The sequence below is a fragment of the Leuciscus leuciscus genome (genome assembly GCF_965113295.1).
Source record: "Leuciscus leuciscus genome assembly, chromosome: 15".
Lineage (NCBI taxonomy): Eukaryota > Metazoa > Chordata > Actinopteri > Cypriniformes > Leuciscidae > Leuciscus > Leuciscus leuciscus.
In genome coordinates, this window is record NC_138739.1 from 12,717,946 (window position 1) to 12,739,774 (window position 21,829).

Consider the following 21,829-nt stretch of genomic DNA (forward strand, 5'->3'; position numbering starts at 1 on the left):
CAACAACTACATCAGGAAGTGACTGGGCTTACCCCGAGCCTCTCCAGCGTTAGCCTGTTTGGGAGGAATGCACTTCAACTGCCATTGAGGGCAATCCTGTTGGGCTACAGACAGGAGAAGTTGAGTCTTGTACTAGAGCTGAGGGACTCGTCATACCCATCTGTGCAGAACACCAAAGCCCCAGTCCAAACCAGCAGTTGACCAGGCTATCTGCAGGCTGAAACACCAATAGATTGTTGGCAGGACACAGTCAGGGAGAACTGGCCTGGGGCGGGGGACTGCTCCGAAGATGTGGTCCAAAGCCACAAGGAAGGAGAGGACAGAACTAGTGATTTCCGAGGTGGTCAAGACAGAGGAGGAGAGCTATCAGATCAAAGCCCTTAGCCAACACCAGCAAGGACGCTGGACGACCTGGGAAGGAGTAATAAGCAGGATCGTAGATTGGGCTGACATGTGGAAGATCCCCTAAGCCAGGCTTAGTTTCCGAGTTTCCTCATAAGGTCCACCTACGACACCCTTCCAAGCCACACCAACCTCTGTCTGTGGTATGGCTCAGAGGAGAGCTGCCAACTTTGCAATGCCCCAAATCCGAGCCTGCAGCACATCCTGTCATGCTGCAAAACAGCATTGACCCAGGGTAGGTACAGGTGGCGCCATGACAGAGTCTTGCAGAAGCTGGCGGAGATCCTGGAGGTACGCAGGGCGGAATCAGCCAGGGAGCGCCTACCACCGACATCAAGGTGGCAGATCCACCTCGGAGGAATGAAGGCAGCCTTTTAGAGGAAAAAAAAAAACGGTACCTCGACCTCAAAGCCGAATGCAGAGAGGCTGGGTGGTCAGCTGCCAGCTACCCAATGGAAGTTGGCTGTAGGGGGTTCATGGGAGCATCTACCCAGCGCTTCCTGAGGAGTCACCAGCCCCAAACTCAGATAGGCTCTGAAAGACCTGGCCAAGGAGGCAGAGCAGGGAAGCTTTGGTTAAGAAGGAAGGACCAGGTGTGGGGAAAGCAAGGGTCCTAGGGTCAGCTGCAGGGGACGGCAGGGAGGTGTCCCTGCCGTTGCTCCACCACTGTGAGATGTTCCGGGATTAATGGAGTGAAACATCAATGAAGGGTGGCTCCCGGGTGATGACCCTGCAGCTACCCGCAATGGCACCGTCGGTATTCTTGTAATATGGCTTGAGGGGGAGTAAATCATGGGATACATTTAATTTTGGGTGAACTATCACTTTAATAACATTGGTAAACATCACGTGATTGTGAGAGTAACACAGTAAAAACGGTGCAAAGGTGGTATGATATTCACTTCACAAATAGTTTTACAAAAAAAAAAAAAAAAAAAAAAAAACTTTATTGGGTTGATTTAACAACTGTTTTCTAAAACTGCTAGTGCCCCGAATGATTAAATGACACTCACCAGTAACAGTCACAGTCAGGGCCGTGCACAGGGGGGTGGCCCGGTGGCTAGAGCCACTGCCCCTCTGCCCTCATCGACTGAGGTGCCCCTCTTCTTGAATCAGTTGAATTAGTCATTTGTTTTTGTTTTTTTGTATTTATGTTGGTAATGTTTTGCTTTTGGTCTTCTGGCTTCTGGCTCTTTCTACTAGTGCTAACAACTTGTACAACCAGGGCTGGACTGGCCATCGGGCATACCGCGCACTTTCCCGGTGGGCCAACGTGCTTTTTGGGCCGATACATCTCTTACTCATACATTATTTTTATTATTAATATTTTTTTCTTTTTCTTTTTAACGGCCCATAAAATTTGTACATCGGCGGCCCATTCGTTTTGTTTTGCTTAATTGGCGGTGCTGGGTTTGTGCCGGTGTAATGCATTGATCAGAAAAAGTCAGCGCCAATCACAACTTTAAACGAGTGAGCGAGCGTGCAACAGTGTCAGTGTGTATCTGTCAAAATAGTCAGCAAGATGGAGAATAAACGCAAGGAATGTGCAGAAAAACAGCGAGAAAAAATAGAAACAGGCCCTTAAAGCAAAATATACACTACCGTTCAAAAGTTTGGGGTCAGTAAGATTTTTTAATGTTTTTAAAAGACGTATCTTCTGCTCACCAAAGCTGCATTTATTTGATAAAAAACAAACAGTAATATTGTAAAATATTATGACAATTTAAAATGACTGTTTTCTATGTGAATATATAGTAAAGTGTAATTTATTACTGTGATCAAAGCTGAATGTTCAGCATCATTACTCCAGTCTTCAGTGTCACATGATCCTTCAGAAATCACTCTAATATGATGATTTGATGCTCAAGAAACATTCATTATTATTATCAATGTTAAACAGTTGTGTACAATTTTTTTTCAAAATCTTTGATGAATAGAAAGTTCAAAAGAACAGTATTTATTTAAAATATAATATTTTCTAACATTATTAATGTCTTTACTGTGACTTTTGATCAGTTTAACTCATCCTTGATGAATACAATTATTGATTTATTTTATTTATTTCCCCCAAAAATAAAATAAAAATTCTTACTGCCCCCAAACTTTTGAATGGTAACGTTAGTGTTTAATGTTACAAAAGCTTTAGATTTTAAATAAATGCTCTTCTTTTGAACTTTCTATTCATCAAAGAATCCTGAAATGAAAATGTAAATAACTGTTTTCAACATTGATAATAATCATAAATGTTTCTTGAGCATCAAATCCTCAAATTATACTGATTTCTGAAGGATCATGTGACACTGAAGACTGGAGTACTGATGCTGAAAATTCAGCTTTGATCACAGGAATAAATTACACTTTACTGTATATTCACATAGAAAACAGGTGTTTTAAATTGGAATAATATTTCACAATATTACTGTTTTTGTTTGCATTTTTAATCAAATAAATGTAGCCTTGGTGAGCAGAAGATTCTTCTTTTAAAAACATTACAAATCTTACTGACCCCAAACTTTTGAACGGTAGTGTATGTTTTCTGCCCTTCATCAGCTCCTGTGATCATGGGCGTTGGAACCATTGTATATGGGGTGGACAGGACCCACCCACTTTTTAAGATCAATGATATTGGACCCACTCACTTTTACCGTCTCTAATTCAGCGCATTTGTCTGTTCGCTTTTCAGAGCGCCGTCAGTCAAATACATTTCGCTTGAGGAATTAAAATAAATATTTTTTTTAATTAAAATGAATAAATTAAACTCCATTTCCGCTGAATCGCTACATTATATTTCTCAACGAGAAGTGGAGTTTAGTTTACTTGTTAAATTAAAAGGCACCAGAATGAAATGGTATTTACTCCAGTAACATTTTTCTGGGGGAGGACCCACCCACTTTTTTTTTTTTTTTTTTTACGCCAATGCCTGTGATGATGATGATAGTGAGGAGGATCAGGAGAGAGATGAGAAAACACTTTTAGAACACTTTAGAAGTTTTAGTACTTTTAAAACACTTAGGCTATGTCATGAGTGTAGGAACCCATAACCCAGTTACAGATTATTTCCACATCTGCATAGTTGACGATTACCGCAATTCACTAGAAATGTAATGAGAGGCGTTTGTAAACCATGTTTTCCGCCAAAATAAAAGCTTGATGCAGTTTCCGTCAAAATAAAAGATCATGTGCTTATCGGTTTCAAGTATAGAAATTGGTACAAAACTAATTATGAAAGTTTCCTTTATTGTTTTAGTGGATTTGTTTTACAAAATATGACTATTACTGTCATTGGATTAATATTATAACTATTATTATGTAGTAGGTGTAATGTAAATAGACACTGTAACTAAAAGAGGTTTGAATATTTCTTTGTTTAATTTGCACACTGAATATGGGTTGGAGCTTTTAATTTTGAACTCTCAAAGTGCACCAGATTGATGAATTTAACATTAAAATGCACAAAATTTTCTTACGGGGAGGCATGCCCCCAATCCGAGGTCCACCCACCACAGTTTTACCAAAAATCCTGTGAGAAACACTGGTATTGCTATGCCAATGCAGATTATAGCTTGTTTTAGGCTTCATCACTGTATTAATAAATGTAAAATTTTTACTTATTTCATCTGTTAACTCTCACTCGTTCATATACTCACTCATTACATGGCATTAGTGGTTTTACGGAATTGGAGTTGGTATGCATATATTTAAGGGCGTGCAAAGAAGGGTGCTGTTTATGATCATATAGTGGGCCAGTCTGGGCCGAAATGCCAGGGCCGATTTTTATTTATTTTTTTGCCCCAGTCCAGCCCTGTGTACAACATATCCACGTTCTTGGAATTAGCTGCTTGTCTAATCAAATTATTGTACTCTCGATCAGATCTAATACAAATAACTAAATTTTCTGTTGTTGGTACACTTTGTAGTGCCAACCCCCCCAAAAAAACAAAATAGTGCCCCTTTTTTTGGTTTAGGCCACTGCCCCTTAAAATGTCTGTGCACGGCCCTGGTCACAGTGACGCTCCTCATGATGCTGAAACTCTTGCTCTTGATGATCTTTAGTGTATAAAGTCCAGAGTCTGTGGAACTCATGTCTCTGATGATCAGAGACCATGAATACCGATATCTCAGCTTCAATCTGTCTCTGAATCTCTCATTACTATCCTTACTCTCAACATATGTATGGATCTTACTGGGATCTACAGTGATCAGCGCGATGAGAGTGTCATTGAAATACCAAGTTATCATATAATTTTTTTTGCATTAGTATACCAGCGTCTAAAGTGACAGATCCTCCCTCCGCGATCTTCGTTTGTTTTGCAACAGAAATGCCTGAAACACAAACCAACGGATGCTGGAAGGAGCCATTTTTGACCCACACGGTACTCATTTTACTCATTCTGATGTATAACATACAATTTAATGCATTACTAAAATGAGAATATAAACGGCCATATAATAATATTATTTTTTAAATAATATAAAATAGCTTCTTGTGATCACAAAATTATATAAACTGAAAATGTACTACAGGAGTGTATGAACATTACCATTCAAATAAAAAACTATGTGATTTAAACATATATAACCTGCCTTTCACTCAACTTACCCCGGACAGTAACCTTGAAGATCTTTTCCCTGTCGCTGCTGCTGTTAAACTGTATATGATAAACTCCAGAGTCTGTGTTTGTGATGTTCATGATGGTCAGAGATCCAGTCTGATGATCCAGCTTCAGTCTGTCTCTGAATCTCTCAGTGCCTTCATTACACTGAACATCTGTACAGATATAACTGAGATCTCCACTGATTTCAGCGATGAGAGTGTTTTTATGAAACCATCTAATATTTTCTTGTTGGTCTGTTGTAACACCAGTGCGTAGAGTGACTAAATCTCCCTTTGTCACAATCACTTCATGTTTACTAACACTAGGAACACCTGAAGACACAAAGTTAATTATAAGCTGAACACAATTTTTAGAAAAGGAAAATGCTGTGAAAATATTAGAATAAGGGAAGGGAAGCACTATGAGTTTCAACTCTGCTCTTGCATTCGTTTATGCAATATTAATTCATGTTAATTCATGTTTTGTATTAATTTATTTTTAATTATGCAGTATAAATACATTTTTATTTCGAATGCATTTACAGAATCCGATTGATCAGCAATTTAAAGTTTTCTGATTTGAAAAGACTGATTTTACAGAACAATTCAAACTATTTTGACTATTCCTCTTATTAATAGTGACTCAGAATAAAGTACCAGGACACAATTTTACATGTAAATGTGTTACAGCAACCTCATAAAATAAAAATTTTATCCTAAACCCATAGATATTTAAAACAGCAATAGCTAAAAATTATTAAACCTGAATAAATTTACACAGGGTCATGTTCACACTACACACTTTTTGTTTCATTATCATTCGAAAAAAAAAAGACGGTGAAACAAATAAATGCACTTACCACTTATCTCTAACACACACTAAGAGCAAAATAAAGACCCTCATTTTACAGTAGTCACACAGCCCTGATTCTGTGGAAATAAAAGCTTTTGTCTGTGTAAATGCACAAGTAAAAGTGTGTTCTTCTGTATAAATGCAAACTGAAAGTTGTTTATGACTAGTTGTGTCTGAGCTTGTTTCGCTGACACTCCCAGATAAAATGTCCAGACAGCAGGTTATGCAACATGGGTATGTTTACTAGAAACAGCCATTTTCTTTCTAAACCTAAAGTTATGATAAAGGGATAGTTAAACCAAAAATGAAACCGATATCATTTACTCAACCTCATGTTGTTCCAAAACCACAACACTTTTGTTCATCTTTAGAACACAGATGAAGATATTTTAAATGAAATCTGAGAGATTTCTGTCCCTCCTTTGACGGCCCAAAGAACGACCAATTTGTCGCTTCAAAAAGTGATCGCTTTATATGATTGAACAGATTGAATTTGGTCTTTTATTCCCATATGATAAATGTACAATGGGTGGAAAACGCTCTATGTAGCAAAAATACTTCACGGCATTTAAATGATCTCAATGCATCTAAGGATCAATTAATCATGGTTGAGGAGAGTATAAGCAAAGACTTTTAAGGATACCGTTCACCCCTATAAATATCACAGATGTTTGTTCACAGATGATAATAGAACAAATCCATGAAGACTATACAAAAACACTATGAACAGTAAAAAAAAAATGGTCATTGTTTATCAAGTCATCACACATTTGTGTATTGTAACATTTCAACTTACAAACATCACTAGGAGTATAAACGCCAAAATAACAAATGGTGGTAAATAAATAAAAATAAAAATAAAAACCTGGTGACTACATTAGCTACACAACAATACTCTTCCAATAACTTTACCAGTACCAGTAATAACAACTACAGTGTTTGAACTAAGTGCAGACTCAATTCAATACTTGTGTGTTATTTGATAGGCAGCTGCCTTCAAACACTCTTTTGCATATTTATGCACATGTCCATTGAAGAGCGTTTGCATCTTGGCAAGATATTTGTGTGAATACAATCTGTTCTATTATGTCTATTCTTGTATGGACTACTGAAATCTGGTATTATGACAAAACTATTACCATGTTAGCAATGTGCTCAAATTGCAGTGAAGTTCAGTGGTGTACTGTCTTGAGCGTTTAAAAATATGCAAATTGAGCTGGAGTTCATGCTGAATTTAGTGCGTAAATCATATTGTTTACACATTGGACACTTTGCAGTTGATGCTTTCTTTTACGGCCTGTGACTCCTAAAGGACGCAACAAAGGAAGGGACACACACTGTCGTCGAATTTAACCCAAGATTTATTAACAAAATAGAAAATAAAACAAACGAGTGCTAATGTGACGTCAGCAAAATCAGTAATGTAGAGTAAGTGTAGTGTAGGCATGGTCTGTAATGTACTGTGGCTCCAGTGTAAGTGTAGAAAAGAAAAAAATACAACAAACTAAACAAAAAAAGTCAACAAAATAAGGAGTGCCAAAGAGGGGTAACATATGTCCAATAATGTCCAAATGTCCTTAAATTTATTATACGATATAGTTAAACACCTTTTCCCGAATATCTGCTCAATTGCAAATGTGATATGATTTTATACAACAGTATACAGCAGATGTTTATTTTAAACAAGTATAAATTGTGTTACATTTTAAACACAATAGTGTCAGTTTTGTCTGTTTTTTTCTCTACTTTGCCAACAAAAATAGTTTTAAACAAAAGCCACACACAGAGATGTTTTGTTACTGAATGAATCCGCAAATCAAGTGAGCATTTTAGTTTAATATTTAATTATGAGTTTCATGTTGTTCCTGTTGTTTCTCTGATATACTTGTTCCTTTCACATATTAAAGCCTTTGCCCACCCTGTCATATTTATCTTTCTATGAAAATAAGCAAATTATTTTAACTAGTTAGTAAACCATTTTGTGTGATTTCTTTGTAAAGACATGAGGGCCAGTACGTATTGTTTGAAAGTTTGACCAGATATCTTTGTTTTTAAATGCTATTTAGAATGAAGTTGCAATGGAGGTAAATGAGCAAAAATGGAGGCTAAAAAGACTTTTAGGATTAACTAAAATGGATTGTTGAGAAAGGGACTAAATATCTTTTTGAAAATCTATATTTTATAACCACTATGCAATGACAATCTATTTGCTCTAATTTGTCCATGACAAGGTGGACATATTGTGGTTTGCCCATACATTGCCTGCTTGCAGTTAATTTATAAAAAGTGGAGCTTGACCAACATGCAGTTCTAACAGCCTAAGGTCTCCTTAACAAAACAAATAAGAAATTAAATGGATAATATGAGCTTTTTATTTTGGAAATTGTGAAGTTTCACAGGCACTTTATGGTGATTATGAGCCTAATGAAGATTAACTTTTAATAAGCTAAGGAAAATCTCGACTTTAAATAAATAACCATATAAATGTTTAGGGTGTTTGCATTGTAAGAATGTACACAGAGACTTCATATATAAACAGGCTGAGATGTTAGGTAATGTTTACCCATTAAAATCATACGAACCTAATTCAATAAAATGTGAGGGAATACCAGTATGGCGGTGTGGTGGCTTCCCTTTCTATGACGTCATGAGCAATCCAGTCATTTATATAGATCGGTAGGTGGATCAGCAATGGCTACAGGAAGTAAACTGTTTGTTCTTCCACTTTCTGCAGTGAATTGACTGAGATTAAAGACTTCTTCACCGGCATAACTCTTGCGCATATAGCATACACACTTGCTTGTGTGATATCCATTGGCTCAGCTTCATGGTTTAAAACAGAAATATTTCCAATATTGTGACGTAACAAAATAAATACACTAAAATAATGTAAACTTGCAGATAACTTCTCCAAAAAAAAAAAAAAAGAAGCTGGATTTTAATGTTTTTATTTGATCATGTTTATCATCAAACCATCATGTTTATGTCTCTATGCTGAAGCTGATGAAAGGCTATCATGTAAAGGAGTGTGTCTCTCCTCTGAATTATTTCTTCTGTTTGCAGTATAACCTAAAAGAAAGCACACAAGACAGTAAAATAGAGTGTTTTTGCATACAGTGATAAGTTAAGACTCTCCACCAATAAAATGTGTTGCACAAATAACAATGAAGAATCTACTCAAAGAAATTACAGGATATATGAGGAGGTAATACAATGTAAATATGATAAAACCATCTGTAGTCTTGCACCCAGCGCAACTGACTTTGTACACCGACGCATGTATCATTCCTATTTTGCACCCGCGCACAGCGGACTTTTCCCTCCAGAGATGCACATCGGTAAGTTAGGAAATACACTTGCGCTCCCCAGGGCGGTTCAGCGCAAAGAGGAGGCGTGTTCCGGCGCAAACGTTCCTTCATGCTATTTTGCAGGTTTAGAAAACAATAGGCTCTATGCACGAATGCTGCTGACGTATTTCCGGTAGGATCTCAGCCGGCGTCTTTACTTCCGCATAGCGCGTTCTATAGGACAATTCACTTTAATAAAATTCATTTTCTCAGAAACGGAGACAACGATTTTAGAAACTGATTCGCTAGTCGGATTTCGCGCGATATGAGAGAATACTCACCCTCAAAGTTGTTGATGTAGCTCGAAATTTATAATTTAAAGAACTTCTCTTTCTTACTCATATGTGTGACAGTTAACTGCCTCACAATATTGTTAACATCATTCACGTTAACCGCTGGAAGTTCTTGTAAACAGCGAGTGTAATTTGCCATTATCTCCACCTAATGCAAAAACGGCTTCCGACGCAGCACCGGATGTAACTGGGCGGGCTGAGACAAAACGCGGAAGCGATCGTGCATAGAGCCTATTGCGCCACTAACCAGGAAAAAATAGTTTAAAGTCAGTGGCGCGTTGCGCATGTTATTCATATGCTATTTTAAGGGCGCATGCTTGGCCATAATCAATGTAACGTGTGCACAATGCGCATACACTTTGATTCACTCATCTACACAGAAGCAGCAGTTCTCATTTTTGCAAATCATACATTATTACGATAGATAGATAGATAGATAGATAGATAGATAGATAGATAGATAGATAGATAGATAGATAGATAGATAGATAGATAGATAGATAGATAGACATCTATCTCACACATTTACCCAAATTATCATGCGCCTGTTTACCCGAAGTTAATTTGGGTGGGTTTCTCCATCCCCAACGTCCCTGACGAGAACGTCGGTCTCCTCGGCTGTGAACCGCTCCCGGCGCGCGCCTGGCAAATCCGCCGTTATAATAGGAATCCGCTTTAGAACAAGAGCGCCTGCTCTTAAAGGGAATGTGAGATGACGCTCTGATTGGTTTATTTCACGTTACGCCCAAACCACACCTATGAATAATGAAGCTACTTCATACTGTAATGGAATTTTTTGATTTTCATTGATTTACAGTATTGATTTTCATTTATTTCAGTAAGACATTGAAATGATCCTTGCTGGACTGTACGTGGTCTGCCAACACATGACTAATGTGTGTTTTTAAACACTGGGAAACAGGTGAGACATCAGGAGGAGGCAGATTGAAAAGGGGCTCTGACCCCTAGGGTCAAGAGTCATTTATCCCGCCGAGAAAATAGCAACAGCGCCAAGACCCGCCCACAAAGATACTTGCGCTTTGCGCTTGACACTTGGGTTTCAGATCGTTAAAATAGGGCCCAAGAAGTGACACAGTCAAAGACGTCTGTCTGGATGTAGACATTAGGTCAACAATAAAAAATTCAGGTGCAACACCATCATCTATTTACAATCATACACAGTAAGACATTTTCTGATTTACAGAAATTAGGATGTTCTCTTCTGACACACACATCTACAGTCAGATGATTAATCTGCTACTTGTATAATATACTATATATATATATATATATATATATATATATATATATATATATATATATATATATAAACTCATAGTCCATTTAAATGATTGACACTACGTCTTTGGATTATCCTTTAATAAATGCTGTATTTGGATCCTCAATCTTAGTGTTTCTGAGCAGTACGTGACAGACACAGTGTTGATCTAACAATCTGTTGCACTGAAAGATTCGAGTTACTCACCAGAGACAGTAACACTGAATAACTTCAGATAAGTTTTTTCCATTTCTGATAGGATTACAGTTCTGGAGTTTTATCTCCAGATGTTTTATCTCCAGAGCATCTCTCTGTATTTCAGGATCAGTCTTAAGACTTTCAGATTCTCCATCAACTGCCACATCTGTACCAAGAAAAAAGAGAAATTAAAAGAAGAATATCAAATCAACACTGATCATTTGCTCCATATGACACCTGATCTCTGATTTATCTTTAAACCCTTATTACACTGAATCACATTCACACTCACACCACAAGAGAACATGAACAAACACATTATCTGATGCTTCATGTATTATCTTATAATCAGTTACAATCCTTCAAGCAACAAGACTAGCACTTCAACAGTGTTACTCTAGACTACAGTCTCCATGAATTGATGGATGTCTCCATTAAATCAAAAAGTCAACAATTCCTGTTTTATGCAAAGTATGTAGGCCTATTATAAATTATTTATCCGTGCACATCATTATGTGTTTAAAATTTGTTAATGTGCCTCATAATCTGTAATCAAAATAACATCTTTTTGATTACGTTTACTAGCGCCAGGGCAGGGCAACCAGTTAATCACATGAGATCCACCAATAGCAAACAACAAACAGTCCAATCGATCCCCTATAGACAAATTCAAGACCTGCCCAACATTTGTTCTTGTTCTAGATGCTGTTTCCCACAAATACAATCGTGAAGAAAAAAACTATCGCAACTTCTATTCTGTGCCGACTTTAATTCTGTTATTTTAAGTCATTCTAATAATTTTAAGTAATTACAGTCGATAACTGAGGTGCAAGATGGCATCAGCTTTGTTTGAATGAAATGAGAGAATGAGAGAGTGTGTGTGTGATTTGAGACACATGAAAGATGCGCCGGCCTCAAATACCCAGATGAGAGTCATTATACAGCGTTGCTATTAGGCATATTCGACTTGAAGTGTCTCTGCACAGACCGATCAGTGTATGACATCAAAGCACCGTGAGAGCGATTAGAGAGCAGACGGTGCCATATGCTTTCGAATCACTATCACCATACTCCATCCATCTTCTTCCGCTTATCCAGGGCCGGATCGTGGGGGCAGCAGTCTAAGCAGAGATGCCCAGACTTCCCTCTCCCTAGACACTTCCTCCAGCTCTTCCGGGGGGACACCGAGGCGTTCCAAGGCCAGCGAGGAGACATAGTCCCTCCCTTCCCGGGAAGGCGTCCAGGAGGCATCCGGAACAGATGCCCGAGCCACCTCAGCTGACCCCTCTCGATGTGGAGGAGCAGCGGCTCTACTCTGAGCTCCTCCCGAGTGACAGAGCGTCTCACCCTATCTCTAAGGGATCGCCCAGTTTCCTGCGGAGAAAGCTCATTTCGGCCGCCTGTACCCGGGATCTTGTCCTTTCGGTCATGACCCAAAGCTCATGACCATAGGTGAGAGTAGGAACGTAGATTGACAGGTAAATTGAGAGCTTCGCCTTGCGGCTCAGCTCCTTCTTCACCACGACAGACCGGTACATCGACCACATTACTGCAGAAGCTGCACCGATCCGTCTGTCAATCTCCCGTTCCATCCTTCCCTCACTCGTGGACAAGACCCCAAGATACTTAAACTCCTCCACTTGAGGCAGGAACTCTCCACCAACCTGAAGTGAGCAAGCCACCCTTTTCCGACTGAGAACCATGGCCTCGGATTTGGAGATGCTGATTCTCATCCCAGCCGCTTCACACTCGGCTGCAAACCTTCCCAGTGCATGCTGAAGGTCCTGGTCTGATGAGGCCAGCACGACAACATCATCCGCAAAGAGCAGACAAAATCGTGTGGTCCCCAAACCTGACCCCCTCTGGCCCCTGGCTACGCCTAGAAATTCTGTCCTTAAAAATTATGAACAGAACCGGCGACAAAGGGCAGCCCTGCTGGAGTCCAACATGCACTGGGAACAAGTCTGACTTACTGCCGGCAATGTTGCCGTACTTTGATGTCATATGCCGATCATTCTGCACAGCGATGGTCTGATGATGACCTGATGAAGGTCATTAACAGATAAAAGTTGGTGTATGTTGCTATCTGCGTCAGAATCAAGCATTTAAGAGAGCCATGTAATAAAGAAATGTATTTATAAACCATGATTCTAAAGCAAAACAACATAAGTGCCATCTTGTGTATAACATTTATTTTTTCCATCACTATATACCTGTATATTTCCATCCACATAATTTCATGCACATTTTGGGATATCGCATAAAAAAACTGGATGGAAACAACATGCGCATAAATAAAAAATAAAATAAAATAAAATCTTTACATGATTGCATGGCATAATTGGACTAACCAATGGGCCGATCTCTTTGCACAGCACCAGAAATCTTTGTTTGGTCATTCTGAAATGAGTCAAAGTCAAAGGGATCGGCTTCTAAATGCAAGATAACATGACAATGTTTGTTGTGTTTCGTCTGTCATTTAGTGGCTTACAGCAACTTCCATTTTCTTAGTGATATATTTGCTGCTAGTCCATCAGGGCTCGCAAAATCGCTAGCCCGACGTCCCGGGGCTATTGTGTTTTCCAGTCGGGCTACCAAAATGCATAACCGGCCTGCCCGACGGGCTATCTGAAATAGTGTTCACTTCAGTCTTGTTATAATCAGATTCAGCGCATTCTTCATCTTCAATCCGCAGCGGCGCCGAGCAGAGCGCACATCAGAAACAGAGGACAGGGTGTGTGTGTGTGTGTGTGTGTGTGTGTGTGTGTGTGTGTGTTCATCTGAGCCTCATTGGTCTGTCACTGCTCATCAATGTCAGAATATTTGAGATGACCAATCAAATCAATGTAGGCGGGCTTTATGTTCACAGAAGCTGCATTTGAGCAGAGCGACTGACGCTTCAGTTTACGGTCAAGTGCGAGATAATATGTATGTAGCTAAACTAAACATTTCATATTTGACAGTTTTTTTAGGTCATAAATGTGAAACGAATGACAAAAATAATCAGGCAAACTAATACACTTTTGACGAATTTCGCCATTTTGAACTGAAAATAGGCCTATGTAACGTGACTCATGTAATGTAATAATTAGTTTACTGTCATTGTGAGGGGACAAGAAACATTAACAAAGCCGTTTTCATCATGTTAGGCACAAGATTAATAATAAATGTGTGCATGTTGAGAATTAATATAATACAATTTGTAGCCTTCAGTAAATTAAAAAAGTTCAGCTTTAGGAGGGGAAGAGACAGGGCAAGATGAGGAGACTGAGAGAAAAAGAAAGAGTGATGGAGAAGAAGTGAGAGCAGGTATTGGCAAATAATCTACTGCCCACTGACGTTGTTTTAAAGCTATTTCTTATCCTTTGTTTGACCTTCAAACATTTTGAAATGCACATATCAGAGAAATAAAAAAAATAAAATTAACCCCCCAACAACCTTAAATGTATGACCTCTTTGATTATAATGCCCTGTCTACGGCCTATGGAAGGCATTTTCTGCCAAATTTAAATAAATAAATTAAATGATTAAAATGAAAATTAAAACCAGATTAACGATTTCATTACAGAAAACAGGACGCAAAATATGTGACAAATTTGAGAATGAAATGAAATTATTTCATTTTCATAGTGACAGTGCATCATCCCTGTCAAATTGAAAAATAAAATGCAATTGGTGATTTCACATTTCATTTTCACTACAGTCTCGAGGCAAGACTGCCAATATTAAAATGAAAAGCCAAACGTGAAAAAATAAACTACAAATACAGTTTTTACAATGCTCTTTATTAACGCTCACGCAATAAAAGTGACACAATTAAAATTCAAATGTAATTTTTTTTTTCATTTTAATTTAATTTTCAAAGACAACCTGCATGCAAATTCTATGTTAATGAGTGGGTGTGGCTTATTCAAGTAACGGCGCTAGAGACACGCCTTCTGTAAAGCGAAGTCGTCGACTTCCTGTGTGCATGAGTTGAATGTGTGAAACAAAATTATTTAAATGTGATTATATTGTAATCGAGACGACGAGATATGGCGAAATCTGTTAGTGAGCTTTTGCGGGAAGCTGCCGCAGCATTAGAACATGGAAACAACCAGCCTTCCCATGTTAGTTATGGTGTTAGACTCAGACTAGACCATAATCGATGAGGTTCAATTATGTATTAGGCTGTTTTGGAAATTCAACTATTTGGGTGTACAAAAGTCTTTGTAACACAATTTCTACAACAATTATAGCCAGACATTAATACCCGCTAGCTTTAACTGAGGACCTCGGCCAATGTTTCATATTCGCGTCGTGCCTAACAACGCCCTTCAGCCGTCAGCCGTTTATTCATGATTTTCTGGAGTAAAACTAACGCTTCATCTTTTGTGTGATGTACAATAAACTTCATTGAACTCATCAGTATATTTTGGTCATCATTCGGACGGGGTAATAGTGGATAAAAGCAGCACTAATACCTGTTCAATCTCCATACAGTATTCTCTGGCTCTGTGGGCATTATTGTCCGACTCCGAGTCGAAACGAACACCGCAACTGAGAGTTTCTGTTCTGATATTATCAGATGAGATTGTCCTGACTGAAGCGTGAGCTCGTGAAGCTCCGCCCCCTGGGCCGGCAGCAGCAGTTAATTTGCATTTAAAGGGATACACACTAAAACGGCATGTTTTTCTGAGCGCCAAAAAATGACAATTTAAACATGCTGTAAAAAATTATCTGTTGGGTATTTTGAGCTAAAACTTCACATACACACTCTGGGGACATCAGAGACTTATTTTACATCTTGTGAAAAGGGGCATAATAGGTGCCATTTAATGAAACTAGTTAATAGTCAGCATTAGACCCAAAACTAATTACCTTTTCTTTTTTTTTCTTTTTTTTTATCATACCCTCATTGGGGGCTGAGCCATAGACACAGACTAATTCATGTTCCATACTGGTCACACAAATTTCAGTTCAGTTAGAACCAGATGCATATTTGTATTGATGATTCTAATTTGATTATTTTATATTCAATTGTTGATATTTGTGTTTTGAAAAAGTTTTTGATTCATGTTTTGACTCCTAACCAATTTTCTACATTAAAAATTGTCTTTTTATATGGGCTAGTAAAATTAATTTCGGGCTACCAAAATCTGAAGCGTGCCTGCCCGAAGGGCTATCAGCGATTTTGAAATTTTGCGAGCCCTAAGTTATGGTTTTGTTCTCTTCGACTCGTAGAATGGAAACGGTGCTTAATTTGGATATGTTTTATGCGATATTCCAAATCCGCGCACAAGTTAGGCCAAATTCCCTACTTTGGATGGAATGTGTTTACCAGACGGCCTCTAACACAAAATGCTGCAAAGCATGCAACTTTGAAAAATTATTATGAAAAGGAAATTGCTACTTACTCTTCAGTCTTTTTCGTTCACACTTCCTGTAGAGAATCACTGCAGCCACAACCACGGCCAGTAGCAACAACACGCATGCAAAAACATAGATTTTCATTTTAACATCTGAAGGTTGATTCAGTCCTGGCGTTTCTGCATGTGAATCTGCAATGATTAGAAGGATACAGTCATAACTCTGACCCGTAAACAACTATTTTAAACATCAAGGCATGGCAAGTTATTTATGTAGCACATATTATACACAATTGTAATACTTGAAAAAGATAAGCAATAAAAAATAACTACAGATTTAAAATGTATTCAAATAAAAAATATTAAACAAAAATAAAGTGATAGAGTGCAATCAATAATATGCTGCACAGCACTCAGTCTGAAAATACATACATGAAAAGGAAACGCTCATTCATCATGTGATTGTTCATAGATTCAGGGTTTTCAAACTTCTGACCAAATCATGGTATTTACATGACTTCCGTTTGTGATGAAAGGATTTTCAAAAATCATTTTATAGAAATCACAAACAAATTAGTATCATTTTAATCAGTTAAATAAAAAATGGCCATAACTAGATAAAATTATATTTACTACAGAACTTAATATTTTATTCATTTCCACAGTGACTTGAAAACAATATTTAAAAATGAGTTATACATTTCATGACAAATTCATGCCATCATGGAGATTTACAGTACTGATCCTGATTTCCAAATCAAAGGTTTGGAAACATTATTAATTTGAATGTTTTTGAAAGAAATATCTTATGCTCATGAAGGCTGCATTTATTTAATCAGATATACCAGAAAAACAGTAATATTATTACAATTTAAAATAATGGTTTTCTATTTTGATATACTTGTTTAAAATATAATTTATTTCTGTGATGCAAAGCTGAATTTTCAGCATCATTACTCCAGTCTTCAGTGTCACATGATTCTTTATAAATCATTTGAATTTCATTAAATTGATGAAAGGTGATAGTAAAGATTTATATTGTTAGAAAGATTTATCTTTTGAATAAATGCTGTTCTTTTTTAACTTTTTATTCATCAATAAATCCAGAAAAATGTATCACAGGTTCCCAAAAGAATATTAAGCAGCACAACTGTTTCAACATCGATAAGTATATATACAAATATATATCTTTCCAAATATGTTTCCAAACTTTTGAACGGTACTGTATTTTAGGTTCATGAAAAATAAATATAGATCTACCTTTTTTTTCCCAAACACAAAAATATGTTGCTACAAATCATAGTACGTGAAAATGACTGAAGCACTGGCCTGATGGGTCTAGCTGTGAGCCATTAATGAATAAATTACTAACCAATAAGAGTAAATCTCTTTGTGATTATGCATCTGTTGCAGATGATCTGTAGCTGATAAACTCCAGAGTCTGTGTTTCTGGTGTTTGTGATGGTCAGAGATCCAGTCTGATGATCCAGCTTCAGTCTGTCTCTGAATCTCTCTTTACACTGAACATCTGTACAGATCTTACTCTGATCTCCAGTCATTTCAGCGATGAGAATGTAATTATAATACCATGTCATCACATCATCTTTTCTTATTTCACTAGGATTGAAAGTGACAGATTCTCCCTCCTTCACCCACTTTGTCTTTATTTTATCCATCACTGTATCTGGAACACATGAAACACAAATAAACATTGGACAGAAGGATCTTCTTGGGGAAAACTAGAAAATTTATTTGCATATTATTATTCTGGATTTTGTGAAATTGCTAAATAAAAAGTGAACTGTGGTTAAAGAAACATGTACATTTATATTTACTCATATAGAAGTATAACTCTGCTCTGTTAGACATTAATTACTGAACCACAAATGTAATGTAATATACAGTGGTTGACAAAATAATGTGAAAACACATTATTAGGAGTTAACCCTTGTGTGTCCTTATGGACAGTTTTTTTTTTATAGATTTAAAAAAAAATCATTTTAACCCAATTTCAGAACCCAAATTTGATGGGGAGAGATACATTCCCTGAACTTCCAAAAACTCTAGAAGGCGAGACTGGGGCATCAAGGTGGAAGGTCTTTTCACTCTCCTTAATGCCCGACGGGTTAAGCCACAAATGCCTTCACTACCATTGTCGCCATAGATCGTTTGATGCCTCTGGGAATAGACCCTCACCCTGCTCCAGGTCTTTGAGTAGGTCAGCTTGGTAAGCCTGCAGCACCTCCATGGAGTGAAGGGCACCACCAGCCTGACCTGTCACCAATTTGCCAACCAGCCTAGATATTATCTGACATGACTTGGATGGCAGAAGGGGAGCCTTCAGTGACAAAAAATGTCCCCAAGGACAGATTGTTTGCTTAATTCTCTTCAACCCGAGGCATTTGTCCATAACCACGCACACACAATAATCGTGTGACATGAATTTAAAGGAACTATTTAAGCAAAGTAAGGGTGCTTCCACAAACCCAACCCAGTGTGCAGGTCCAGAAGAAAGGAACGGCTTACCGGAGCTAGGGACTTATGAACTGTGTTTTGGATTGGCTGCCTCCCCCTTATTAACCATCACCACCCTGACACTTAAATTGCCGCTCTTCGTCAGGTGGAGGTGGTGTAAGAGGCGATGAAGCACATGAGGCGCGATGAGGCACATCTGAATCGAATAGAGCCATGTCACCGCCACAGTTAAATGTCAAGTGCGCCTCTCCTCGGGAAACCGGTTTCTTTTCCCCCGTGGATGTATGCTGGTGCCCTTGCAGGTCCAGGAGGGGAGCGGAGAGGGATTCCAGCTCTCCAAGTCTTGAGTCGCCGGACCCGTATGTCCGTGCAGGGATGCACGTGCCAAAGAATGGCCTTTCTTTCCCATCTTTCCCTTGGGAAGATGAGCCGCTGGAGCCACCGGGACCCCACCAACTTTATCTGGACCAACCCATCTGAGCACTACCTTCCCTGCATGTGCCCCAGCACAACGAGAACACCAGATCGCCTATTTATTTTGGACATTTTTTTCCCCATGGATAATTTATTCCCATTTTATGTTTATTTTTATGTTAATAAACGCCTCTCCGAGGCCTGACACAACATCCACGATGTCTGTCGTTGCTTTTCCTGCCACATATGGCAGATATTTTCCTTCTAAGTGGCCACAGATGATCTCGTGCTTCGGGCCAGACCAATTCAAACTTAGTCGCCCCATGGAACGAGTCATAAGCTCCCATAGCTCATCCCAAGGGCTTTGATAGGAGGGAAGTGTATCAGACTTAGATGCAATGTCTATTACTGACTCCACATCTTGTTCCTCTGAACCAGAAGGGAGCAAACTGCTCTTATCCAACCTGGGCAAGATACAGACCAAGAGTTGCGGAGCTTGCCGGTGAAGCAAGGGAGACCCCTTCAAGCTCCTCAGCTAGCCCCATCTGTGATCGCCATGATTGCAGCTGCCGCCGCGCTGCCCCGCAGGGCCAGAACCGCAAGTCTAAGAAGCTTGACTTGCATCACTTGTGAAGAGAGCCAAGCAGGAGTGGAGCTTTCTCACAAAGGATGTATAAAAGTGAGCGCCTCCAGCACACAAGCTCCGCTCCTAAACAGATGATACACGACTCGTGTCCATCGTCCGGTGTACTATAAAGCTGGCAACGAGGGACACATCTTTTAAATTGTTAGCTCGCCGTTTCTTTATTTTCATCTATCCGTTTCTTTCACAAAACACAATAAGACAAACTTTTTTCTGCCTGTGTTGAACTAACTCCTGTCAAACACAATACTTTTCCACACAATCACACTGTTTTTTACACAGCACACAAGCAGCTTCCTGAAGACAGTGAAGCTGATGACATGTTTGCAGGCACCCTGTTTATAAGTTCGGACACTCCATGGGACTCACATCACACTGTGATAGCCAATGATATAGGTGTGAAGTTACACATGCTTCAGACACCGGTTCTATGAGGATACGTCCCCATTTCCTCAGCAAATGACAGAGCCGAGATCCCTCGAAAGGGAATAATGAGAATGAAATAGATGCATTTAAACAGATGATAACTCATTCAATTCATTTCTAATTCAAACTGAACTTATTAATGATGAAGGTAATTGTAAAGAAAAAATAATTTCAGCTAATAAACACAATGACCTGAACATGTATAACCTGGTTTTAAACATTCAGTAAACAACTCACCATGGACAGAAACATTAAAGGTCCTATCATTTTTATTGTTGTTGATAATCTTTAGTTTATAAACTCCAGAGTCTGTGTTTGTGATGTTCATGATGGTCAGAGATCCAGTCTGATGATCCAGCTTCAGTCTGTCTCTGAATCTCTCAGTGCCTTCATTACACTGAACATCTGTACAGTTACAACTGAGATCTCCGTTGATTTGAGCGATGCGAACATCATTAAAATACCATTTAATCTTTTCTTGTTGGCTTGTGTCAACATCAGTGTATAAAGTGACTGAATCTCCCTCCATCACTGACACTTCATCTGATCCAACACCAACACCTGGAGAAGAATTGAACAGTTTTATAAATGGCATTACATTTGTATGCATCCACAGATGCTTTTATCCACAGTGACTTAATTCACATTCAAGGTATATAGTTGATGTAGGCTATATATATATATATATATATAGAGAGAGAGAGCTTTTTTCTTGTAAGGGGAAAAGAGAAATGCAGAATGTAAACAATAAATTAATTTATGTCGATTTAAATGAGTAATGAAACTCAAGTTAATTAAAATAAATGTATAATATTTTTTTATTTTTTTTATTTTATATATTAAATCGTAGAGAAAAGAGAGAAAAGCCTATAAAAAATAAATGTCTTACCACGGCCAAGCAAAATACTCGCTGAGATTAAAATAAAAATAAATTTCATTTCCCGCACGTTTACTCATGAAAAGATTCAATTAAATACAAGTGTCTACTGTTCCTCTTGCTTTCCGGGCGTCTGAAAATGAAACGAAAGTCACGATGAAGTGGCACTAAGTTAGTTGTTTTTTTGTGGGCAGTCCTTTAAGATCGAATCACGGCATAGTAAATAATGTAATCATTTGATATATTGTAATCTTAAATATGTAACAGATTAAAACACATGCACGCAACATGCAAGTGTGCGCATGTGAAAGAGTAGGCTATACTCTCTGTTGTGATAGGATTCACACAGTTAACCGATTACACGTGCTTGTTTCAAATCAGTTTGAATTATTATTTATTTTAATTTTTGGATATTTGATTATTAGACCATTATATCTCGAGCTACGAGGATAGTGTGCATAATAATGCATATAGGCGTATGTTCAGCGAGCTAATGGGACATGGGAGCTGTGTTGTTTCAAAGCGGTTTAGTGTCATTTCTTATTAGTGCACCCTCGCTTCCTTTCCTCGCGTGTCAGCTCCACTCCCGTAGGATGCGAAGGAAGGATCGATGCATGGAAAGAAAATGAAGACGGGGGAATAGAAGGACATCTTACTTATATCGGAATACTTGATCACTC

General features: G+C 38.3%; 1 protein-coding gene across 1 annotated transcript in view; it reads right to left on the reverse strand.

The window, feature by feature from the left end:
- The window catches only part of LOC309476006 (uncharacterized protein), a 235,965-nt gene extending 214,665 nt beyond the window's left edge, over positions 1-21,300 (reverse strand). The window contains exons 1-3 of the mRNA XM_082139080.1: positions 21,162-21,300; positions 20,510-20,833; positions 17,687-17,998 (exon numbers count right to left, since the gene is read on the reverse strand). Of these exons, the coding sequence (XP_081995206.1) occupies positions 17,687-17,998; positions 20,510-20,833; positions 21,162-21,210 (685 nt within the window). The 5' untranslated portion in view covers positions 21,211-21,300. The remainder of the gene's footprint in view (positions 1-17,686; positions 17,999-20,509; positions 20,834-21,161) is intronic.
- Positions 21,301-21,829: the final 529 nt, after the last annotated feature.